The 18,219-nt window shown below is 36.2% G+C and overlaps 1 protein-coding gene across 1 annotated transcript; it reads right to left on the reverse strand.

Moving 5' to 3' along the window:
• Positions 1 to 447: 447 nt before the first annotated feature.
• Positions 448 to 9,705, reverse strand: LOC110794984 (cinnamoyl-CoA reductase 1). Its single transcript, XM_021999955.2, has 6 exons — positions 9,517 to 9,705; positions 7,897 to 8,066; positions 3,070 to 3,255; positions 2,708 to 2,870; positions 1,413 to 1,602; positions 448 to 821 (listed from the first exon to the last, which is right to left on the reverse strand). The coding sequence occupies exons 1-6, from the start codon at positions 9,644 to 9,646 to the stop codon at positions 668 to 670; spliced, it is 993 nt and encodes a 330-aa protein (XP_021855647.1). The 5' UTR covers positions 9,647 to 9,705; the 3' UTR covers positions 448 to 667.
• Positions 9,706 to 18,219: the final 8,514 nt, after the last annotated feature.

Raw genomic sequence — 18,219 nt, forward strand, 5'->3', positions numbered from 1 at the left:
GTCGTTAGAGTTAGGTGTGTGGGGATAATTCCCTTTGTAAGTCACTTTACTACTAGTTGGTACTACTAATTTGCCAGTTAAGAGTTGTCCATAATTAGCGCCTAATTCTATTCTCAAGAGCACATAATGCTATGTCTCAAGAGAACATACCATTCCAAAGAAGAAAAAAAAACACACCAACTTACAAATAAAAGAACATGCGGATGTTCTTTTACTTTGTCCTAATCCAAAAATAATAAACCACATTCAATTAAGAACCTCTTGAAGAATCAAGTTAGAATTCCACAAATATCTTATACGGTTTTGATTGTTACGTCTCCACCATTGTTACATCTCCACCATAAACGACTTACGAAATATTTAGTAGTGTCTATTTGACTTGATACTTTCAAGTGTCTTAGTTCATAATCGTAACATAATTTTTAATGAAAGTCAAAGAAAGAGTCCTCCAGGAAGCGTTACGTTCAGATGCCCTTTATACACTTGTAAAATTTCACAGAGACCACCTTAGTTCAGTCTTTTAACATAATAAAACATTCAGCGAAGCCATGCTTCATTTCAAGAACAGAATTACAGTGATTCAACTCATGTAGAGATTACATGTACGACAGTTTTATATAGACAAACAACAGTTAGGAGGCTAGAAGACATTTCTTTTCTTGCCATTTTACATGCCAATTGAATACCTCCAACCTAGAAGTCCCAACTTTTTATAGCTCTCCACTGAGTCTACTAGAGTTTCCTCCAGCGGTCTGTAATTCCAACCGAGCTTCTGTAATTTCTCTGAACTTACGTCATCTCCGTCTGTAGTCTCGACCAAGCTGCGAAATCAGAAACAACAGATAGTCAGGGCAGCCAAGTATCCTCCTATATTCCAATCACTGATCAAAACTAAAAGAATTTGTATAATAGAATGTCTTTATAACAAACTAACACTATACCAGACTTCTTTCAAGGCTTCATCAAATTACTCCAATAATAAACGACACTTGAAAATTGTGCAGTGTATTAATTAGATCATTCTCTATTTTCTATGACAGCCAAGTTACAAAATGTAACCTCATGATTTATGAGAATTATCATTTAGATAATTTTCTTGATAATGTTTTAAAATTACAGCTTTATAAATTTTGATAAAAATCAAGACCGCTGACCTTCCAAACAAATGTGGCCATCTTGGTATCTATTTTGGTTTTTGAAATAAAGGTAGAATTGTTGTTAAGACTTAGGAGTTAGGACTAGGGGAGCATGGCGTGTTTGTCATACGATGCTTAAAGAAGGAGATGCCACATCAAACCATAATTCATAAGAAATCCTCATCTCAACTGACAAATTAACAAGAGTACCTCATAACTGATGAAAGAGAGCAACAGAACATAACCGATAAACGACAAGAAAAACAAGAGATTTACCTTTTTGGATAATTATAGCTGGGATATATACTTGTCAGCTTGTCCACCAATTCTCTCACTCTAATATGATGTGATGCACATATATATCTTCCTTCAGCCTCAGGCTTCTCAAAGACCATAAGCAGGGCACCAGTAAGATCACGCACATCTACAATTATCCGAAGCTTGTTTTCTGTTGATTCATATCCTTCTGCATCTCAACAAAAGGAGACATGTTTAGTCCTTTTCATAACAAGGCTGGTTAAATGGAAACAAAATACAGTTCACAACATGGAATCTTTTAACATATCTAGCAGTAGTTTGTAATAACACAAGATAACCAAAAAATATAGCAACCTTTCTCACTTGCGAAAATTATTCATGCCTTATATCATGTTGTCGGCCAAACAAGAAAACATTTGATTCCCCTATAACATTTAAGTAACACTTTGACTGAAATGGAATGGAACATGCATTGAGTATATTCTTCAATGATCGGCATGAGTAGACAGCAAAAAACCATGTACACAGATTTATGATACACAAAATCAAGAAAATATTCTGCTTGTCGGTGTTTTGACGTGATGACTCTGATGAGTAGCAATGTTGGTAAAAGTGCATGGAAGGCGGCAAACTAATTATTCTAGACATCTTTTACAGATCTACTTCCTGAACTGCAAATCCTAAAGCTTTTCAGCCATAAAAGGATTTAGTCAGAAATGCCTTCTACAAGACGGAAAGCGATTTCACAGGAAGCTCCAATAGATTTTGGTGTGAGACCCAATATAGATAGCTTGAGCTTTTCAGCATATCAGAATTCTGGAGAGATGATATGCAAGATGAGATGAAATTAATTGCTGGATACTGCTGCTTTTAATTGAGTATATGTTACAACCCAAAATCTACAATGACTTTTGAGGGACTTCAAATATCTAAGATACTTATATCAAGCAACATGTAATACCAAAATGGGGTCAACTACAAAAGACTCTGGACCAAAAACAAGGCAGTGTCAAGAATCTATTCAAGGACGCTCGACAAAGAGTTACAATGGGTTTTACCTGCTTGTTATCCCTCTCAGGGTTACAAGGAGGTCAGCTAAAAAGATGAGAGGTGTAATGGAGAGTACTATTAGCTTTATGGAGACAAATATGTTCACAAATTCATTTTGATTGAGTACTTAAAATAGTACAAGACGATATAAGTGCAGCAAAATTCCACCTGTTGCCTAAAGAATAAATGAAAAGAAGCTGACACATTCATGAATGTAGAAACAGTATTGCAGATATCAGCTGGTAAACTGAGTCAAAGATTACCTTTAAGAAGCTTAATGAGCACCAAGCTACTTGCATTGGCAGTTGATTGCATCATAGGACCCAAAACAAGGGTTGGACAAACTGATACAACATCGAGGCCATTTCTTTTAGAGTATTCAAAGGCTTCAAGTTCAGCTTCTGTTTTAGAAGCACAATACCAGTTCTGCAACAACACCAATTGGTAGTGTTAAGTATACATGTGGAATAAAGGATAAATAATCAATGGGATTTCAAGACCCCTCAGTCCCTCACAACCCCAAGGAGATGGTCAAGAGATAAGGAGAAGTTGTAAAATCATGACAAGCTACATAAAACACTGCAATAAAATGACATAAAGCGATGTTCAAGTCATTAATACGTACATCAGTTCTTTTGCAAAATTCTTTGTCAGACCAGCAATTTTCATCCTTGACTTGATCAGTGGGCCAGTTAGGGTTCATCATAATAGAAGCAACGGATGATACATAGACAACCCGCTCCACTTTTGCTTCTGAACATGCTTTGAGCACATTTAGTGTGCCCTTCACAGCAGGTTCCATAAGCTCAACCTGTACATTCATACATCAATGGCAAGTGACAAAAAGCAGAAATATGGTGAGAGCAGCTTATGCGAGGAGAATCATGATAGCAGCAGCATTGACATTGATCACTTGCAATTTTAGCTGATTGTACTGCATCAAGTATAGGGGAAGGGGCAGTTTAGGTAATGCAAATAAGTTAGTTATTATTAACCTGGACAGGATGGCATCTTGGGAGTTACATATACATGAGGCCAGTTATGAGGGGAGGCGTGATGAAAATGATGAGAGTTTGATTTTGTTAGTTTTTATTTTTATTTTTATTTCTTAGCGAGTTCGCGAGTGTCCAGCCACTTAAGCTGGGATTGTATGCTCTGTTTGGTGGTTTACTCGCATCGAATATAATCTACCCCCCCCCCCCCCCCCAAATTCTCTTATTCTCCCTTATTTCTAATTTTCTGATTTTCCAGTCTATAACACCGATAAAATACTTGCCGGCATAAATATAATGCTTGCTGACAGTAGCATTGATTCATTTGTTCTTTTGGCTATGGGATGTGATGGACTAAATCAAAATGGCTCTTAATACCTCTTCGCTTCCTTTCCATGAAGTAGAAGATGGTCGTCCTGTTGTTGTCCCGTTATCGCTTTTGGGTCAATTGGAAACAACCTCTCTGCAATTGCAGGGGTAAGGTTGCGTACGTCCGAACCCCCCTTACCCCGCTTCTTGCGGGAGCCTCTTTGAGGCAATGGGGTAATGATAATGAATATGCTGACAGTAGCATTGACTATCAGAAGCAGCCAAAAGTTATCATAAACAAAACGCTGAATACTTACAAAATTTAAGGCTTGTCTTCTAGAGCAAGACTGCAGTTTAGAAGCCACGTTACTGCTTCACTTAGTGAAAAGAACTAGTAATTTGAGCAGGTAATAGAGCAGGTAATAAAGATTAACTGAATCAAAAGGCTGCTCATCACTCATCAGAGTAGCAGGTACTTGCGCTCTGGATAGGTTTTTAAGGTAAGTAGCAAACTCTTTGTCGTTGCATGTGTAAATTGCATACATTAAGACACATACTGATTGGAGTTTTTAGGGTCATTGGAATAACGTTGAGACGTTGAGTGGTTGATGTTAATATAATCTGAAACACACTAACTCAGTTCTTGGACCCATATCTTGTAATCATCCAATTAGATCTGCAAAAGGGTCAGACTGGGGAGAGAATGGTTTGATCTTCATACATTTCTTCTGATCATAAATGGTGGCCAATTGCCAGCCAGAGAAAGAAACTTGAGATCTCAAGTTAATTTTTTGAAACCCTGTATCAAGAACCTGAAGATGTAATTGACAATACTCAAAATATAATTTTTCTATTCATAAATCACACGAAGTAATGGACTAAATCAAAATGGCTTTGGGATGTAATGGACTAAATCAAAATTGGCTTTGGAATGTAATGGACTAAATCAAAATGGCTGTTAAAACCTCTTCGCTTCCTTTCCATAAAGTAGAAGATGGTCGTCCCGTTGTCCAGTTATCGCTTTTGGGTCAATTGGAAACAACCTCTCTGCAATTGCAGGAGTAAGGTTGCGTACGTCAGACCCCCCTTACCCCGCTTATTGCGGGAGCCTGTTTAAGGCAATGGGGTAATGATAATGATAATGATAAATCACACAAAGTAACTCATTTATAGATAAATTAGTGGGTGGCTAGGGGATGTCTTGGGTTGTGGCGTGAAGTACATTTTCTGTTTTATATATGTAATACACTCCCTCAGCCCAAAAAAAAATATTCATGTATTCCCTTATGGGATGTCCACGGGAAAATATTCTTGTTACTTAAAATAGAAACTTAACAGTGATGATGACACGTGAAGTAAAGCTAATTCAAATTTGTATATTTGAAGATAAACTCAAGGAAGCTTATAGAAGAACCTCCATAGCTGCCTTTTGCAGCTGCAGTCTGAATAACAGAAAGGGGAGAGAAAGTACTTTTCTTGTTTGTTGTGTTCATTGGATCATGTATTTATAGAAAATACAAACAATACATCAGGGGGCATATTCTACATACAAGCACTAACAACCAAAAGTAACAAATTGGTAACAAACTTTGCTGACTCAGTTTCTAACTCAAACTAACAGCTAAAGAAGTCTTAGGCTTAGACTTGATCTGCTGAACTTGTGCTGGAAGAATTTGGATGATTCAGATTTCAGACTAAATCATTAAACAGTGATAATATGTGGTGTCAGAACAATTACTATAGTTCTCTTATCCAGGGTAAATTAGCCACCACTAGTCAGTTGACTAAATTGGAATGCAGCTCTATCAAATATGTCCTTAGTGTAAAAGAATATTTTTTGGATGTAATGTAAGTAAGATACGGAATCCATTCAGCGTCCCTTTGCAAGTTAATTTCTGCTGATACGGGTAAATATCTTTAGACGATACATGATCTCCAGAATACAAAGTGCTTGTAGCCTTGGACTCAGGAATTATGTTGGATAGAAACGAAGTTAAAGCCTTAAAGGTAGCAGTCAGAGGAATAACTTGCTAGCTCTTATAATTATTTCAACATCATATTAAACTCAGGCCATTTCAATGAGGGAGATTGGAGGAACCAATGAGCTAAATGACGTACTAGTGGGTGGTTAAAGCTTTGTAGGAGGAAAATTCACAGATCTAGGTGTATTAGAAGGTAGAATTGAATCAAATCAAGAACATGAACTCGGAGGAGAGAGAAAATAATAGGAGAGTGTTATTGGAGTAATTGGGAGTATTATTACAAGCTACTATTACTTCCTATGACTGTACTACTATATTACAATGAGAGCAAAGATAACTTAAGTTGTTGAGGTGGAATATGCTGAGCTGGATGAAGAGGTTATACCAACAAGGTGGTATAAGAGAATATATAAAGATAATAGAGATGATGATAGAGATCATACTGAAAACTAGAAGAATTCCCAGGACGGGAAGGGAAGAGGAGAACCTATCATCTCCATTAGAAATGATCTATAATGTAGCTTCCACAGTAGTTATTATCTGGGGTCACAAATCGATTCCCCTCATTTCAAGCATCGCTTGGAGGGAAGATAATATGAGAAGAAAGCAGAACGAGAATGCATCTACAAAGGGAGACTGTATGTGAGTGCATATGAGAAGAAACTAGCTCTACAAGGTAGGTAATCTTGGTGATTAGTCCAAGTTTCCTTAAGAAACTCAATGGACATCTAAACTAAAAGTATGTACATCCGCGTGCAATGCGGAAGAATAAGTGTTTGGAACTTCTCTTTCTTACTTTTGGAAAAAAAGACTCCAAGCTGAATTAGCCGATTAACTATGTACATCCGCATCAAGGTTTTCGGATGTATTAGCAATTCCTTAGTTAGAGTTTTCCTCTAAGCTAAGGACATTCAATTTGATGGCCAATGCAGGTTGATTTGCACTTTTACCCCTTTCTAAAAAGGTCAAGGTCCTACCATGTAACTTGCTTTGATGCTACTAGCGATTTCAAGTAATGATGTTGTCTTCCATAGAACATTAATACAAGGTGAACTAGCTCAGCTCTCTAAAACTAACATATTCTCTTTCCAAATTGATCTGTTTTTAAAGTTCAATACGTTCCCACTCCCTCATTCATTATTATTATCATTACCCCATTGCCTCAAAGAGGCTCCCGCAAAAAGCGGGGTAAGGGGGGTCGGATGTACGCAACCTTACCCCTGTAATTGCAGAGAGGTTGTTTCCAATTGACCCAAAAGCGATAACGGGACGACAACGGGACGACCATCTTCTACTTCATGGAAAGGAAGCAAAGAAGTTTTAAGAGCCATTTTGATTTAGTCCATTACATCCTACAACCAAAAGAACAAATGAATCTTTGTCTCCATCGGAAATGGACTTTCCCGCTCCCTCCTTAAAAAAAATTACGAATGAAGAATTTTAGGTTCCAAAAAAGAAGGCATCATGCCTTTCCTGCTGAACGAAGCATTCTTAGAAACTATTTTCTATTAGACTAAAAAATGCATAAGCGATCAACAAATTCCAAACTTCAGTTTGGGAGAGCTGCATGATTCAAGGTCTGAGTTTAGGTTATCTACACATATTAATAAGGCGAAAGAAGTCCGAATCTTGATTTGTGCTCCCCCTCCCCCACCCCCAAATGATGCACGAACAACTTACAATCGTCTAGAGATAATACCAGTTAATCCGTTAAATACTACTACCTCCGTTTCACAATACTTGCATCATTTCTTTTTTTCACGTATTCCAACATGCTTCTTTGAACAGTAATATCTCTAATTGCGTGTAAGTAAAAATTATAAAAATTGATATTTAGAATTCTCACATTGATACAAATTTAACAAGATCTCACTTGACTATGTTTGTTTTTACATAATGTGAAAGAATTATTGTCAAAGTTAGTTAATGAATAGTGTCCAAAAAAAACGATGCATCTATTGCGGAACGGAGGAAGTATACTTTAAGAAAGAAGACATTGCTTAAATGTTTGGATTGGCCTTATCACAGTAACTTAGTAATAGCTTTTTGTACTTGACACCAAAAATTTTGTACGTTCCTGACTCCACCCCCTCTAACCAACACATATCAAACAAAATTCTGTAGATGAATTTCCAACCGACTATGAGAAAAACAAGAAAGTAGACTTGCCTCAGGATTAGACACAGAAGCGGAAGGGACAGGACTGGCAACATGGAACACTCCAATACATCCTTTTACGGCAGCAGAAACTGAATCATAATCTAGTAAATCGGCCTTGAAAAGTTTCAACTTCTCTGATGCTTTATCCAGCTGTTTCAAATGCTCATATTTAGGATCACCTGCACAATAGTCAACAAATAGCAGCCAATAAATAAGTATCCTCTTCTTTCCTTGCTCCTTTCTTTGGTATCTTGATCAATAAACCTTGAAACATGCTTCTAGTTTGACCTAAAATGTTGTACAAAAGCAACATATTTTATGGTAAACTCATATATGGAGAATTTAATAACACAACTAGCTCCATCTACTTGCACAGGAGAAACAGAAAGGACAAAGAATCTAGTAGAACTGTAGAAGTGATTGTTCTATCGCATTGAGTAGGCCCATCTGATTCTTATATCATCTGCATATTGGGAGATTGAGTAGTTATTTCAAAAAATGGTAACTCGACACTTCATTTTGGGCTTAAAGTCCTAAAGTATAAAAAGGTAAAAGTCTAACTTCTAAACATGAACCCCAATCTAAAACTTAACTGATACGGGATAACAGATCAGACCTTGATGATGTGACTCGGACATTCCTCGATAGTGGTGAAAGGCTCACAATTGTCCCCAAATGACAACAACATGCACCATTTCCAATTTGAAAAAGAAAAGGACAATTTGTTCACGCAGCTGTCAATTGATTATGTGATCGAAGCCAATAGATAAAACTTCTTTATATGAGGAAACTTTTCAAAATGGATTCTCTACAAACGCCAATGGATTATGTGACCGAACAATACCGACAGAATTGTTGCATATCCAAGGGGAGTGATCCAACTAACAAAACAACTAAGGAACTCAACGCGATCATTAAAATAATGCAATTTCAACATAATGCTCCTAGGTCGAGTAGAATTACCAATCTTTGTTAACTTTGAAATTTAATTTCCACCATGATAGCCTAGTAAAATATATACTTCGTAGAATGATAATCCAAATCAAAGACAAGTGTAACAATGTTAATGTTAGAATATGCCTTAGATAGGTGAAGCCCCTTACTGCAACGCCCCCAACACAGTAACTCGCTGTTATTCTAGACTAGGATTATCTGTTTTAGGACTATTTTCTGGACTTTTCCGAATCTGTCTAGAGATTACTATATAAACACTCTATATATAAACTCTCTTTAGGTAAAATCACCTGGTCGTAATATGTATTATTTAAGATCAATAAAACTTTCCTATCCTCTTCCTGTGGATGTAGCTAACGCAATGTTATTGTTAGTGAACCGTGTTTTCTTTATTTGTCTTCCTTGCTTCTGTTATAACGGTTAAATTCACATAATTACACAAACAAATTGACTGTCTAAAGTAGTACATTTCAGGTAAAACCAAGCCAGATTTCACTAAAATATTGGAATTCAGACAATACAACTAAAACCAACAAAAACACCGGGAAACAGATATCGTACATAAAATTGCAAAAATGTAATCAAATTCATGAACTACGCAACTTAATTTGATTCAAATGCGAACAATTTCAGCAGGAAATTGAAAAAAAATGAGGAGAGAGGAAGGAAGGTTACAGGGATCAGTGCGAACGGTGCCATGAACGGTGTAATCGGAAGAGAGAAGAAGCTTGATGAGCCATGAGGCTACGAATCCTCCTGCGCCTGTAACGCAAACCATTCTCTCTCCTCCGCCATTTTTCTCCATTGTTGTTCGGATTTTTCCTCTCTCTCTCAGCCTATTGTATGAATGAATGTAATGAATAAATGTATTATTACTATTATTACTCCGTATTATTATTATTATTATTATTATTATTATTGGGGTATTATGGAAATGAAATCCAATTTAGAATTTGCCTGAGATTAGTAGTGTAACGCCTGATGTTGACTTGTTGTTCCCTCAAACTTCTGTCACGTGTGCTCTACGTATCACTACACGTTATGCAAAAACTGTTTAAATTCAAAAAAGTTAGATTAGCCAAGTATAAAATTCAAAATCCAAACATACTTGAAATGAGTCGTCAATAAGTTAATTTTCGATTTACCTAAGTCACACGATCTGAATGAATCTAAATCCACTTATATAGCGAGCCGAAATTCTTATTATTCGAATACGACTTATATTTGAATTACCCAACTTGAAAATTTCTTTACGCAAATAGATCTTTGGTATATATCTATAAGAGGAAGTATTTGCACATGTCTAATATGTGCAACCCAACACATATCATACCCCAAAAAAAAGGAAAATTAAAAATGAAAGTCATTTTGGGGGTAAATTGAAATTGAATAGTGAAAGACACATGGCCAAACTGTCATGTTGGACCTGGCTACGTGGAAAACCTTGAGCTTTCCCAAATTGTCTCAATTGCTCATGTTATTCCCCAAATCGTCTTCTGTTATTCTTCTTCCCCAATTCTCATCCCAGCTAGGTTCTTCAATTCAAACTAACCAGTAATATGAACCTCAAACACAAACAATCAAATTGAGTGCAACCACAAACAAATTCAACTTATCTTTTTAATTTTAGTCGGATTAATGTTATCGCGATGAATTCGAGGGAAATAGATCCAGAATCTGGGCGTTTACTAAACGACGAAGGGGGCCCTATGAATGGAGGTGGGAATCTCAGTGTTCCGACGTTGAACAAGATCCGATTGAGGTAAATGGAGGCTTTGTTTATTGATTTTCTCGGAAATTTAGGGTTTTATAGGTATTTTTTTCGTGTATTTCCTGTTTATTTTGTTCGATATGAATGCTCTGATTTCTATGCTGTAGTTATGTGGTTTAAATTTTAAGAAATTGATGAAATTTCGTGTTTAATTAGGACCGAATTAATGAAAGTTATGAATCTCTGATTTGTATGCTCTGATTTCGTGTTTAATTAGGACCGAATTATTTAAAGTTATTGAATAATACCCATGTTTATTGAATAATAAATATGTCTACTGAATATTTATTATGTAATATAGTTAATTAATACTCTGATGTTTATTTATTATTAATGATTCATAGTTAGTTAGGTATGATTAGTTAGGATTATAGTTGATGGTTTTTAGCATTATAGTTGATGGTAGTTAGGATTATAGTTGATGGTAGTGGAATTATGAACCTTTTTGTCTTTATTATGCAAGTTAATTCTAATCTGCCATTTTAATGTGAATGAAAATGAAAATATGCATTGGCAGTTGTTGTTCTTGAATGCGATTGAAAATATTTGTATGTGTTTTTAAATTTAGGATGGGGGTGATGGTTTCAAAACTCCCTCCAAGAACTTGGTAGTGAATTCCTTTGGGGAGGAAGAGGAAGTGCCCAAAGTGAAGGAGGGTATGGTTTTCCCTGATTGGGAGGGGATTGATACTCAGCTGAAGGCGTATGGGAGGCAAAAGGGATTTTGTTTTGTCCGTCGTTGTGGTTCATCGAAGAAATGTACTAGCAGTAGCTTGTCACAGGATGGGTCTGAAATTGGAGTAGTAGTTAAACAGAAGAGTAATTTTATGTGGTCTTGTGAGTGCTATGGTGTTCCTGAAAGGAAGCGGAAGGTCAGTTGTGATGAAGGTTCTGATTTGCTGGTTCTTGTTGGCAGTGGTGTACGCAAGTCTAAGAAATGTGAATGTCCCGTTCATGTATTCGCTAGTGTAAATGAGATAGGGCAGTGGGTTATACGTAGATCAGTCATGGCACATGCAAATCACCACCCAACCCCGGGTAAGTCCCGAACATTTTTTGCTTTTCCGGAAGCAGTTCATTGAAGATAATCCGCACGAAGGCCGGGAATTTGAGGTGTGTAGGAAGGCTGGGTTGCGGCCAAATCAAGTGTACAATTTGATGTCAACCAAGAGGAATGATAAAGCGCACATGCCCTTTTCGCAGAAGGATCTTCATGATTATGCTGCTAAATTGAGAAAGGAAAAGTCGAAAGGGGGAGATGCTAGGGCGATGTTTACTTACTTTGAGAAGATGAAAAACGATAATCCTTCTTTTTTCACATGTTTAGGCAAGCTGACGATGGGCGCTTGCTAGATGTTCTTTGGGTTGATGCTCGTAGTAGAGCGGCGCATGAAGAGTTTGGTGATGTTGTATGCTTTGACACCACCTACTTGACCAATCAATACAGAATGCCATTTGCGAATTTTATAGGTGTAAATCACCATGGGAAAAGCATATTACTTGGATGTGCTTTGGTATCTCGTGAGACAGCCGACACCTTTGAGTGGATATTTGGTCATTGGTTGGAGTGTATGGGAGGTAAAGCGCCCATTGGGATATTGACCGATCAGAATGCCGCTATGAGGAAGGCTTTAAGGTCAACCATGAGTCAATCATTTCATAGGTGGTGTCTATGGCACATTACGCATAAGTTTTGTAAGAAGCTCGGAAAGAATGAAGAGTACCTTGATTTGAAGGAAGATTTGAAGCATGTGATTTATGATAGTCTTGATGCTGATGAATTTGAAATGAATTGGGCAATTGTGATGGAGCGGTATACCCTGTCAAAGATTGAATATGTTTGGCTTGAAGGTTAGTATGCTTGGAAACTAAGTTTACTTAGATTTTTGGACATGGTGATATAAACATATAAGGTCATTGTGAACAGTTTGATCAGGGTGTTATGGTCAGATTCTGTTATGCTTGCAACCATTTTTTTATCGCATTCTGATAAACATAAGTATGCTTGCAACCCTTTTTTTTTTTTATCACATTCTGATAAACATAAGTATATGCTTGGGCAACCTTAAATTTCTTTTTGATCATATTGTTATGTTGAAATGAAATGCACCCACCCTGATCAATCTGAAATGCACACAGATTATCACACTGATCCGATCAATTTGAAATCGACCTGGTCAATCTGAAATGCACACAACGCACACATGATGAGATCTGTCCTGACCTCCCACACAACCTCAGTTGTGGTCTTTGAAATGATCAACAGTGTTAATAGTGTGTTGTTTCAGTGTATATTGAAATGATTGATTTGGAATGATATATTTTAGTTATGGTGTGTGTGTGTAGATATGTACGAGGAAAGGCATATGTGGGTACCTGCGTATTTGAAGCATTTATTCTAGGCTGGAATGAAGATGGCACAACGGGTTGAAAGCATTAACAATTTTTTTGATTGTTATGTTGACAAACATACGTCTTTGTATGAGTTTGCCGAGTCGTACTGCGAAGCAATGGAGGGTAGAGAAAATGCAGAAAGTAAGGCCGACGAAAGCACGACGAGAAATATAAGGCAAATTGTCACTGGATTTCCAATTGAAGTTATCTTCCAGAAATGTTATACTGATGCTAAGTGCAACGAGGTTCAAAGAGAATGTTTGAAAATGCTTTATGTCAATTGTCTTGGTAGGAAGATGTTGGATGATGCCGTGGAAGAGTATGAGCTTGCTGATAGGGTTTGGGTTAAACCTAAATACTCTAGGAAGGATATCCTAACGCAACGTAAGATAAAGTACGTTGCAACTTATAATTATTTGACCAAAGAAGTAAGTTGTCAGTGCAAGCACTTTGAATTCCATGGGATCATGTGTAGGCATATGATGGTTCTATATGATTTAAATAATCAAACAGAAGTCCCTGAAAAATATATACTTTGGCGTTGGAGGAAAGATTTTGAACGAAAACATACGAAGGTGAAGGTAATGTACCATGACCCCTTGAAGACAGAGGCTGTTTGCAGGCCAGTTCTTATTTCAATTCAAACTAAAATCTTGTTTGTTGTGATTAGTTAAGGTAGGGTGATTATAATTATTTCTTGGTTGATGGTAGGGTGAATATATGTATTCCCTAGTTGATGTTGTTGGTATAAAATCCTGTTTGTTATGATTAGTTAAGGGTAGGTGATTATATATTGATTTTGTGTCTTGGCCATGTTTGTAGGTATGATAAGTTGCAGGTCCTTTTTGATCCCATTTGCAAGAAGGCTTCAAGTTACAAAGAAACAGTTGATGTAGTGGTTGATATATTTCAGTTGTTGGATATTCGGTTGGATGAGAAGATTTCAATGCTTGATAGGCAAAACGATGTTACCCAAAGTGAGGAGGTCATGTTGGGAACCCCGTCTTCTGTATGTCTAGAGAAGGGTACGACTGAGGTAACCCCTTCTTCTGTGGGTGAATTTCTCTCGGTACGACGACGTATTGCAGTATTCGATTCCCCACTTGGAACTGAGCATGAATGTAGTTGTGTTGGTGGTGATAGTGTTCCCGGAAGTGTAGATTTTCCTGGTCTTGATTATGGAAGTAATGATGGGCATGGTTTTCCGTCTGGTAGTGTAGATGGGGGTAGTTTTCCCCTTTTGGATCCCTTTAAGCCTCCCGCACCTGCTCACAGGACCACTAGCTACAGATACAGGTCATGTACTGAGTTTTCAAAGAGACCTCCAACGAAAGAACAGATGAACCGGAAAGGTGATTCTCACCACATTGGTGACTTAACCCAAACTGAACTTGAAGATGAAGATGATGATGATGATGCCACCCAAATTGAACACACTCCGACCTATCCATCCTTGGATAAGCCGGCTCCGAGGAAGCCAGCAGCTCCGAGGAAGCCAGCAGCTCCAAGGAAGCCAGCAGCCCCAAGGAAGCCAGCAGCCCCAAGGAAGCAAGCAGCCCCAAGGAAGCCAGCAGCTCCAAGGAAGACGACAGCTACGAGGAAGGGCAAGAAGGTCACGGAATCGGAACAGGGACCCCCCCACCCACCCAGCAGGAACAGGCACCCCAGCCACCCCAACAACAGGTAATATTTTGTACAAATTTATTGTCATATGCTTATGTTGGTATCTTTTTGATGTTTAAAATACAATTATCAGATGTTACAACAAAGTCTTAGTGGTATACAAATTTTTGATGGGACCATTCGTTATTTTTCTGAGCCTGCAACCCTCTTACCTCCAGGATATGTTGGCCATCCACCCCCACAATCTCATTAATCACCCTATGTTCAACAATCTGAACCACGACCCTATGTTCAATCCCAACAAACTCAACCACGACCCTATGTTCAATCCCAGCAATCTCAACAACTATGCTATGGTCACCCAAAACAAGCACAATCCTTTGTTCATCCTCAACAACAACACTATTTTCATCCTCAACATCCACAAGAACGACCCTATAGTGAACCACAACCTTCACAAAGAAGTTTTATTCACCCACAACAAGCACAACAACTCTATGTTGAACAATCCCAATCTGAAGTATGTGGTGGGTCTATGAACGGTGTTGTAGGTGGGTTCTATGAACCCGTGCTTGGTGGTGGTTGTTGCGTTGAACAACCCGGTCCTGGGAAGGTGTTGTCTTTTTCACAGTAGATGCTTCAGGTGGAACATGGTGAATCGGCCCAGGGGTTGAGTTTGGGTACCCCGTGCCAGACGCGTGGTTGTGTACCTACAACTCAATTTGATCCACGACCTGCTGTTCCGGGTGCATCTACGTTGGCAAGTAGTCAGTTGCCGCTGTTTATCCGGAATCTTGTGTCCGGTGTTAAGGAGAAATAAGATGATGCCTACGTACTAGTTCATTTCAGTTTTATACCATTTTATTTTATACACTACAAAAATGAGAGCCTTTTAGAAACAAAGTTTGGCAACGGATTAATGTAATGTTGCAAAATAGCAATGTAAGTTATTTTTCTAGTTGCCAAGTTAAAATATTAGCAACACTTTTTTTATTTGTTGCCCTTGAAAACCAATTTTCTTACTATTTGTTTCTAGATGGCATCATATTTCTTATTTGTATCCATTTAGCAACCTACTATGGCAACATGTATTTGATTTGTTGCAATTGAAAACAAATCATTTTTACTATTTGTTGCTAGGTGGCATCATAGTATTGATTTATTTCCATTTAGTAACAAAACATGGCAACGAGTACTTGATTTGTTTCTATTAGAAACAAGTTATTTTAATGTTTGTTGCTAAAATATGAAATTATATTTTTTTAAGTAAATATAATAAAAAAATAGTTTTAGCAACACACTGTGGAAACAAATGTTTGACTTGTTGCCAATAAAAATAAGTTGTCTGTTTATGGTGGTCGTTGAATCCATTTTAGCAACCAACTATGGCAACATGTTTTGATTTGTTGCAATTGGAAACAAATTGTTTTTAATATTTGTTGCTAGATGGCATCATAGTTTTGATTTGTTTCTATTTAGTAATAAAATATGGCAATGAATACTTGATTTGTTGCCATTAGAAACAAGTCATCGTACTATTGTTTCTAAAACATGAAATCAGGTTTTTAGCAACACACCGTGGAAACAAATGTTTTGATTTGTTGCCGTTGAATGGCTTTGATATCAAATTTTTAATTTGTTTCTATTAGAATCAAGTTATGTTAAAATTTGTTGCTAAATTATATGGGAATTTCCTTCTAATGAAGAAAAGTTCGTTGAATCCATTCTAGCAACAAACTATGACAAGTAATTTTTGTTTTGTTGCCATTAGAAACAAGTTTATGCTTTATTGTTTATTGCTATAATGACATTAAATCTTTTATTGGTTGTCAATTAATTAGTTGATAATCGAACAGTTTCGCAACAAGCAACAACGTACAGATATAGACATCATGATTTATTGTTACGGGAAACAAGTGGTCTTGCAACTTTTTGTTAGAATGACATCAAACTTACTTTTTTTACTATTGCAAATTGGTGATTTAATATATTTTTATTCTAATTACCTAAAAGTAGTAGTTGTTAATTAATTTCATTAAGTATGACTAGCCTTATTTGCAAGAATTCAAATGTCAACATGTGTAAAAGATCTTGGTGATTGAAATACTCTTTTGTGATCATAAAAGTAGATAAGATAAAGGTGAAATAATACTTGTAAGAAATTAAGTCTATAAATGGTGTGGAAACATCAATTATTCATATATATATATATATATATATATATATATATATATATATATATATATGAATAATTGAATATATATTAAATGCTATACACTATCAAAAAAAAATAAAAAAAATTCCATACTATACACCAGTATAGAAAAATACAAGGATATCAAACATAATTGAAGGGGAAAAACGTAACAAAATAGAAAACTTGGATTTAGGCTTTGTTCTGTTCGACTTATTTTAACTTATTTCAGACAAAATAAGTTCAGATAAGTTCAGTCCAACAAAAATAAGTTTTTTTTTTCAGATTTTTCACACATGTAAGTTTATTTCAGACAAAATAAGATTTATTCACATAAAATAAGTTATGTTAAGTTAAGATAAGTTAAGTTAAGTTCAGATAAGTTCAGATAATATAAGTCCAGACAAAATAAGTCGAATAGAACGGAGCCAGTGTAATAAGTTTTTTTAACGATTGAGAATTGAATCTAAGAGTGTGCGGAGTACATGTTATTACTTATTGTAATTACCAATTAGTGTTTCCCCTTAGCGATGTATCTGTTTCTACTTTGAGTAGTTTAATGATAAATTCTAGCTTCTTGAGCTTAATATCAGACGAAGTACAAATAAAAACTTAATTAATCAGTTATGAACGATATATAAGTTATGGTAGGTCCATTTAAATTCAGATACGTTAAAAGGTGAATATAACACACCCTATTAATTATCTTATTCAAACTTATCTGAAATCAGAGCTTATCTCAACTTACTTTTCATGAAATAAGTAAAAATCTATAACTATATATAACTAAAACAAGCCTTGTTTACATCGAATTTGTACACATGTCAACTGAGTAATTACTGTAGTATTTTACAAATATAATTATTTATGCTGTGCAATATGACTTACCTAGGAAATCATTGTAATTATATGTAAAATATTATAATTCATAATCGTGATGATTTTTTCTTTCCCATACTTACCAATCTTTACAAATGAAATTCAAATAGCTTAAACATGGAAATTCAAATATTATTGGTGAAATTTGCTCTTACATATCTTTTCAAACGATTACTCACTTGAATTTATATGAACTTGTTTTTGTTTATAGTTTGAATTTGGGTAGCCCTTTTGTAATTGATTTTTACTAGATTCTTTTTTTTTATTTTATTATTAAAACTGATTTGTAGAGATTGAAAGCTAACTTTTACTTGTTATAACTTATAATTACTCCCTCCGTCCCGGAATACTTGACCTGTTTTCCTTATCGGGTCGTCCCTTAATACTTGACCTGTTTCTAAAAATGGAAATATTCTAACAATATTATATTATTTCTCACTCCACCCCTATTAACTCACCTACCCCCTACTCCATACAAAAAATAATTAAAAATCCAATCCCTACTCTCCCCTAACCCC

The sequence above is a fragment of the Spinacia oleracea genome, chromosome 5, assembly GCF_020520425.1.
Source record: "Spinacia oleracea cultivar Varoflay chromosome 5, BTI_SOV_V1, whole genome shotgun sequence".
Classification (NCBI taxonomy): Eukaryota; Viridiplantae; Streptophyta; class Magnoliopsida; order Caryophyllales; family Amaranthaceae; genus Spinacia; species Spinacia oleracea.